Raw genomic sequence first — 8513 nt, forward strand, 5'->3', positions numbered from 1 at the left:
CTGTTTGTTTTGTAAGAATGGATGTTTCATTATACGAGCAATTGGTGCTTTTCATCTTGTCCTGCTTAAGACAGAATAGTGCTTTATGCTCATATATTTCATTTTTGGCAGGCTGCACATGATGCTATTGTTGAAACCAGTGGGGCCCTTAACACAATTTTGCTGCTTCTCTGAAGAAGATCGGAAATGACATACATTTATTAGGAAGGTTTGTATTCCTGGTATGACTTGCATTTTTCTTTTATATATAACATATATATATATATATATATATATATTTTCCTTTTTAAGGTTTTCACTGTGTTTCTCTGGTACAGTGGTCCACGTTGTGGCCTTGGTGAACTCATTCTTCTGGACAATGAGCCAGGCAGCAGTATTATGCCTGTAAAGCCCCCATCTTATTACACAATTTTTTTTATATTTTATTTTAAACTAAAAGCCTACATCCTGATCACTTGACTGAGTCTATTGTGTTACAGGGAAAGTTCAATCCTACTCAGTGTGAAGCTCCCACTATGGTCTGTGCTCAGGTAAGTTTAGTATCTTCAAATTTGGTTAATTAAGATTAAATAACAGCTGGGGACTTATTAGTAAGTAGTAAGATGCATAGAAATTAGTCTTTCTTAGTCCTCGTAGATAATTCAGTCTTGCAGTGCACTTCTTTGGTGATTGGTTTTGAATTGATTTTAAGTATCACAGTAGAACCTTTCTTGATATTTATTCATTTTTAATGTCTTTCAGGTTATGGGAAACCATGTGGCCATTACAGTGGGTGGATCAAACGGTCACTTTGAACTTAATGCGTTCAAACCAATGATTGCTAATAATTTTCTACATGTATGTTCTATTGTTGCATAATTGTAATTATACTTATTTAAGGTGCCAAGTGCATCCATTATTCAACATCAACTAGCCATGATAGGCTAGGAAATATCTTATTCTATCTGACAGTGATTTGGGCTGGAAGTTAGTAATCCTGGCTGTTATGCTTTTGGAGTTTTCAAAATATAGGTTCAAAAGAGCTATTTTTGAATTTGGTTAGTTCTATAATAATAAAGTATAATGTGATGGACCTGTCTAGAATAGTTTTATCAGGATGCCATTTGAAATCTCTTGATATCTTCATGGAAAATTTTGTGCCCTGTTATATTAGCAATAGATTCACACTTTATGATCTTACTTAACTACTGTTTAAATCTTCTTATTCAACTCATGTTTTTGATTCCTGACAGTCACTGAGATTGCTTGGAGATGCGTTTGCCTCCTTTAAAAAGAATTGCATGACAGGAATTCAAGCTAATAGGGAAAGAATCTCAAAATTGCTGCATGAGGTGAGTTGATACTGGGACAGAATATAAATCTTTATATTATTCTATGTTTTAGATTTCAGTGCTAATCTATTGTTTGTTGTTGCTATGTGGCATTTTGCATGGTGTTGCAGTCACTGATACTTGCCACATCTTTGAAACCTGTAAGTTTCTACCGTTTTCCTCCTGTTTTCGTGTGTATGCTTTCCTTATAGTTTCCTGTGTGAGTGTATAACTTTTGTTGCTGATTTTATTCCAGAAAATTGGTTATGACAATGCTGCAGCAGTCGTCAAAAAAGCTCGCAAGGAGGGAAGTACTCGGAGTGTGACAATAGTCTCTTGTATCATTAGTTCTTAAGTAGATGGCCAGGTATGCTAAAAGCAACTGCTGTAATAATAATAATAATAATAGTAATATAATATATATTTATATTTTATAAGTAAGAAAAAATTTATTAAGGGAAAAAAAAGACTACCTCATGCAAACAGACACAAGGCAGCCAGCAAAGTACAAAGAAGCTCAAAAACTATTTTTTGATAAACAAGAAGCTCAAAAACTATGTACAAAAAAAAGTGAATCTATAAACATAGGGAGATTGACTAGAAGTGAGTCCCCAAACCTGAGACCAATCAAATAAAGTGCATACGAACAATGCAAGGAGCTGATTACCCAAGCTCTCCACATCCTCGAATGTGCAATTGTTTCGCTCTCTCCAAATGCACCACATTAGACACAATGGAATCAAGTTCCAAATTTCAGATGAATGTTTCCTCAATCAATTCCTCTATAAATCAACAGATCTAGCAATCTCTTTGGTAAAATCCAGTTAACACCAAAAGATCTGAAAACAATGCTCCATAGTTGGTAAGCCCCATCACAAATCAATCAATACATGATCCAATGTTCCCCATTACATTTTACAATATATTAATAACATCTCCTCCTCAAACTGTCCCCAGTGAGTATCTTCCCCTGCGCCACTGTCCAAATAAAAAGAAAACCCACTGAGGGGCCTTAACACCCCAAATAGCTTTCCAAGGGAAGATGCCAGAAGATGACCCTCTCAACATCTTATAAAAAGACTGAACATCAACTCTCCATTCTTCTTCAACTTCCCACACTGCCTCACCAATAATGACTCCACTAAAGACTCCTGGTCAGTAGCATTCTCACACAAAGAAGGCAAAGCCTCCACTGCTGTAATAATATTCTCTTGGTAGATATATGCGTCTTTCAGCCTGTGTTGTTCGGTTGGAATGTTGCAAGTAACATCATGTTTGGCATTAGGAAGACAATAATGTTTACAGTGGAGTGTTTAATGCTCTTTTCAGTAATGGTGTTTGTTGCAACTTTGGATTGCCGAAATACCTAATTTAATCAATATTTAACTTTGCAGGAAGCTGCATTGAAACTGGGAATGCTAACCAGTGAAGAATTTGATACTCTTGTGTTGCCCAAGAAAATGATTGGTCCATTTGATTGATGAGATTATCAAGATATTGAAGCTCCTGAGAATTAATTTCAGCATTAATTGCGTGAGGTTTCATTTTTGCATTATTTCTGTCAATTGGTTGGATTAGGAAGTAGAAATATGATCTTCAGCCAACACCACCACACCACCCCCCCCCCCCCCCCCAAAAAAAAGAATTATAAAGGTGATAGATATAATTTTCCATAGTTACAAAAACAATATTCTTAAGGTTTTCTCCCTGGGTCTTTGCCATGGTGACAACAGTTGATTGGGTGTATCAAAGAAATTTACTCACCATAAATAAAAGAGATGTTGATTTTGTGTAAGACATAAGTTGGGATTATTTTGTGTGGTCTGGAATTATCTTAAAGTACCGTTTTTTGTTTTGCTGAGTACCATCTTAAAGTATTAGACAAACTCAATGGATAATTCAAGATGAAGTAAAGATAGCCTTCATCCATGTTGATGGTCCGTTGGCCAATTTATAGTGGTCCTGTTAATGGAACAGGTCAGCTTTTATTTATACCATAATCTGTAAATCTGAGTCAATGCAATTCCTGGCAGTTATTTGGGTGGAGATGAGAAAAGAGTAATTTGGTGTAAGTTCGTTTGTTCAATGTTTAGTTTGTTATAGCTAACAAAAATGTACCATAGCAATCAATTGTTCCCACACATGATGTGGCATCACTTTTTATTGTCTTCTTTGAAGTCATATTGCACTTAAAAGTAATTTATAGTGTAAATATTTAGACATGCACACATTACCACAACTTGATATTGTTAACCCATCAGAAAACTGAAAAATAAAGTTAAATATCCACTTTTGTCTATCATGGCTGCTCTTAGCAATGCCTTTGAATGTAAAAATTAACTCATGCCCCCAATGGATGACCTTGCACTTTGAGCTTGTCAGCTCCCGTATCGCTGGATGGAGGAATTTCCTTCCATTAGTGCCATAAGCATTATAACTTGCCTTGCTGATTTTATCCGCCATCAAATTTCCAGGATACCCTGGATAAGCTCCCTCACCAAATATTCCTGGACAAACCATGACAGCCTCTAGTGGAGCCAAGTGGTCACCTTGAAAATACCCATTCTTGAAAGGGTTAGTAGCAGCTCCTGCAAGAATTTTTGCAATGTTCATAACCATGCCATCAGCTCCAACACCATTAGGTGCAACAAGGGCTCAGCCTGGTGGACCAAAAGCTGGAAGTGAATAAGGCCATGCACAAAATCCAGGGCACTGCACCAAAGGGTCTCATTTAGGAGAAGAACCGCAGCTCCTCCATCAACAATATTAACAATCTTGATTCTTTGCCCAGTTTATGCATAGATGATGGCAGAGAAAGCACAAACTCAATGGTATGATTCATACTCAGATTATAATTGGTTATATATATATAATGTTGATGAATGGATATACATATGGCATTTGGATATCATGAATCAAACTCATGGTCATGAAATTGTGGATTGTATAAAAGTTTGAATTTTTTCGCTGTTTTAATTCTAATCCTATCATGTTTATCAAAGAAATTCTAATCCCATCATATATTTTATTACATGATTTTGTAAATTGTTAAACATTGTAAATTTTTTTTTAAGTATATGCAAAAATCTTGGTATTTAAGAAAACCTTAAAAAGGAAAATATATATATATATATATATATATATGTTATATATAAAAGAAAAATGCAAGTCATACCAGGAATACAAACCTTCCTAATAAATGTATGTCATTTCCGATCTTCTTCAGAGAAGCAGCAAAATTGTGTTAAGGGCCCCACTGGTTTCAACAATAGCATCATGTGCAGCCTGCCAAAAATGAAATATATGAGCATAAAGCACTATTCTGTCTTAAGCAGGACAAGAAGAAAAGCACCAATTGCTCGTATAATGAAACATCCATTCTTACAAAACAAACAGAATGAGAAATGAACAAGCAAAAGCAGAGTTACAGGATTAGAAGCTGACCAAAGCTTCAAACTTGTTTTCTGCAGTAACAGAAGCTAAGTTTGTTTCCTCGGCTACTGCCGCAGCTATCCTGACATCAAACCTAAATTACAGTCAAAAGACAACAACAATCAAGCTAAACATGAACAAAAACAACAGAAGCAGAAAAGCATTCTTTGTGAATAATATTTAAAGGAAAGAATACAGGATCAATTTCATTATTGCTCAAATCCAAGAAACAACATAACAGTTTTATCAAAATAATTTTCTGAAACAATTAGGAAAATGTGTTAAAAGGGCTTTCTTTTTTAAGGGGAGGGGGGCTTAGAAAATTGATAAAACAAAGAGAATAAATTAAGGCAGAGGAATGAGAACAATCAAAAAATACTTGAATTTAGAACAAAACACCTAAAGAAGTAAAATTGATTCTCAACGAACCATAAAGCCATAATATAAGCTTCAAGGATAAAGTAAACAAAACACCGCATCTTGTCACCCCCATGATGAATAGGATAGATAGTGATAGTGAAGGTATAAATAAGAGATTAAAAGAGCCATAACCATAAACAAAAGAAAGGAAGCAACCTCATTGGCATGGATGTTAGTTTGAAATACAAAGAAAGGAAGATCGTGTTTAGCTTTCCCTCATCTTGGGCAGCCTTGCATTAGTATGGATGGGTCAAGATTAGAAGACCATCCTCCATATTCAACTGGAACACAATTAATAACTCGTTAACAAAGCCTCCGTGAAAGGAACCATAGGAAATAAACAAACACTAGTACCTTTCTTAAAGACACAAAAGGCATGAATAACAATGGCAAACGATCTTTGAGTTTGTGCCCCCCCTCCCCACTACCTGAATAATAAACAACAAACCCATATTTATTTTTTAGTTTGAAAGAGAAGAAAATGGATGTACTCTCTCTCGTTCAAAAACCAATTAAAAAAAAAAAAAGTAGTAGCAGTAAAGAGTTTCATTTTGGCAGTGCCACGTGGGTTATCAACTCCTCGTCCTCCTCGAACACTTTTTAGTAGGATTAAAGGAATTTTTTAAACCAACCTACTATGGTGGGTCAAAAAAAATTCAACTCAGCCCAACCCATCACATAAATCCAACCTAACCCACATGAGTCGGGTTGAACCATGAGTTGGACAAATTTTTTTTATTATTATTAAATTGAGTAGAAAAAATATAAATATAAATATATTTAAAAAAAACTCAAAGATTAGTATCAATGTAACTCCTTAAAGGCAAATAATACTAATGACTAAATAACAATAGTAATTTACTAGGGTTTGTGTAAACTAATTAGATTTTATATAAGATAGGAAGAGTTGGTTATTTTAAAAAATTAATTAATTATATAATATATTTTAAATATATATTAAATATATGGGTGGGTTGGGTCGGGTTTGGCGGGTTTGAAATTTTATGATCTAAACCCAACTTGACCCACTATCAAAAAAAATTTGTAACCCAAACCAACCCTCCAAGCTTTAAAAACCAACTCAACCCGATGGGTTGGGTCGAGTCGGGTCAATTTTGGCGAGTTGGCAGGATGGCTGCACACTCCTACTTTCTAGAACACTAGTAACAATAAAGTTAAATAGTTATATTGTTATTTTAACTTCACCAAAATATAAAATTGCTCTACAATAACGAAGGCATAGCTAAAAATTTTAGCTTCAGAGCTACAGTACGCTGCTATTTTTGGTTGCATACTGTAGCTTTAAGCTAAAAAAAAAATATATATATATATATATATATTTAATTCCTTTTTTCTATTTCTTTCCACAATGGAAACAAGCTTGGTTCTCTTGTCCTTGTTGGGATTCTTGGAGTTGTTCTTCTTGAAACCACTCCCACTCTTAATCACTTTCAAGTGCTCATTGGTCTTACTCGAACTCCCACTTTGAACATTGCTCACATTCACTTTAGAATCGGTGTTAGTCCCATCTCTAATCGAACTTTCCTCTTCAATTTGGAGATGTTGTCCGAATTGTTCTAAAGTGAGATCTTTTGACATATGTAGAAGTTTCTTCCTAAAATTATTCCAACTTAGTGGGAGTTTCACAATGATTGCACCCACTTGGAATGATTTAGGAATATTGGTTGACAAATCACGGAGTTTATTGACCAATATCTGTAACTCATGCACTTGATCCAAAACTTAGATATTATCAAGCATTTTATAATCAAAGTTTTTTTTAATGATATATTTGTATTATTTTAATCAAATAACTAAAAATATAGATCTATTGATGTTGAGTGTGAAGAGATAAAATAGATAAAGTGACTTTTATAGGTGTTAAATAGTTATATTTTTTGCTCTACTGCCGTGACACAAAACAAAAGCAGTAGTGGTAAATGTTGATAACATATGAGAATTGCGGAGGCAGACAAAGCTAATATGGTTCTTAGTTATACTTATAAGTAGTTTAAACCATTATTTATGTATAAAATAAGTTGCAAAGCTTTTGTTGTTACTTGTTACCTATGCTCGTCACAGACCCACGACGTGTGGAAATAATAAGTTATTTTGTAACGGTAATATAATGTATAATTTTTTAAAAAAAATTTGTTAAAAATAATTTGTTCTCTCTAAAATTAAACACTAATTAGGTTTTAAATTGATTTTTTTTGTAGGGTGCCTTTTCAAGTTTAGCTCAAAATTTCTTCTTCTTCTTTTTCCCTTAATTTTTGAGTTGGAAATTATGAAAATTTACTATATTTGTTATAAACTCTTTAGTTTTGAGTTAAAAATACAACAAAAAAAATAGACATTTGAATTTAGAAATATGAGCTCTAAAAATGCTATAAAAATGATAAATATTCAAAAGTCCTATTTGGTTCACTTTGGTTCTTTCGGTCCACTTTGGTCCTTTCGGTCCACATTGGTCCAATTCTATCCACTTCAGTCCTATTCGGTCCATATTAGTCGTCCATTCTGTTCCCTTTAGTCTTATTTGGGTCATTCGGTCCTATTTGGTCTACTCTGTCAACTTTGGTTCTATTTAGTCCACATTGGTCCTATTCAGTCTCAGTTGGTCCTATTTGTTCCTATTCAGTCCATTACATCCACTTTGCTCCTAATTTGTCTGCTCGTTCTTATTCAGTCCACTTCGATCATATTCGGTCCATATTGGTCCACTGTTCTATTCAGTCCAATTTGGTCTGCCTTGTTCCCATTCGATCCTATTATGTCTATTTGGTTCACTTCTTTCCATTTGGTCAAATTCAGTCCATTTATGTCCACTTTGGTCCATTTTTGTGCACTTACATATAAAGAAAAGACATGTTTGGGTTGAGAGCACCTTCTTTAAATCTAAATTTATTAATATATATAAATATATATGTGGGGGGAAAAGGGCCCAGCCCAACATAATGGGCCGAAAGCCCATATGAGAGCTATTTTGCGACCGAGAAGAAGGAGATGGAAAAGGCAAGGCCCATCTGGAAGTGGGACCCTCAGAAGGAAGAATTATTACAATCTGAAGAGGATATCTCCTGTCCGAAGAGGTTGTAATCCTCTGACGCAAATATTATAAATCAATTGAGTGTGTAAAAGGCCAAAATGACCTTCCAAGGACTCCAATTGATCAAGATAAGCTCTGAGTATGCTGGGAAACGATAAGGATGGAGAAATATCTAAGGGGAAAGCTGCTACCACCGTATTTAATACTCTGCAGTAACTTTTCTGACCGCACTTATGTGGAGAAGACCCCTGAACAGTGCATCCTAACCTACCGCCACTCACACAGAGCTAAAAGAAGATGCT

General features: G+C 34.7%; 1 protein-coding gene and 1 long non-coding RNA gene across 2 annotated transcripts in view; one reads left to right on the forward strand and one right to left on the reverse strand.

Annotated features, from left to right (window-relative positions):
- Nucleotides 1-3358, forward strand: part of LOC136061337 (uncharacterized) — a 16841-nt gene extending 13483 nt beyond the window's left edge. Inside the window, 9 exon segments of the mRNA XM_065771417.1 lie at nucleotides 112-159; nucleotides 162-208; nucleotides 318-384; nucleotides 480-530; nucleotides 742-837; nucleotides 1233-1331; nucleotides 1442-1471; nucleotides 1567-1677; nucleotides 2705-3358. Of these exon segments, the coding sequence (XP_065627489.1) occupies nucleotides 112-159; nucleotides 162-208; nucleotides 318-384; nucleotides 480-530; nucleotides 742-837; nucleotides 1233-1331; nucleotides 1442-1471; nucleotides 1567-1665 (537 nt within the window). The 3' untranslated portion in view covers nucleotides 1666-1677; nucleotides 2705-3358.
- Nucleotides 3359-4498: 1140 nt separating this feature from the next.
- LOC136066707 (uncharacterized) lies at nucleotides 4499-5639 on the reverse strand. The gene is made up of 4 exons (XR_010628201.1): nucleotides 5517-5639; nucleotides 5319-5443; nucleotides 4755-4836; nucleotides 4499-4595 (listed from the first exon to the last, which is right to left on the reverse strand). It is a non-coding gene; the product is annotated as an uncharacterized LOC136066707 (long non-coding RNA).
- Between the last annotated feature and the right edge of the window lie 2874 nt (nucleotides 5640-8513).

Source organism: Quercus suber, unplaced genomic scaffold (genome assembly GCF_002906115.3).
Source record: "Quercus suber isolate HL8 unplaced genomic scaffold, Cork oak 2.0 scaffold_43, whole genome shotgun sequence".
NCBI lineage: Eukaryota > Viridiplantae > Streptophyta > Magnoliopsida > Fagales > Fagaceae > Quercus > Quercus suber.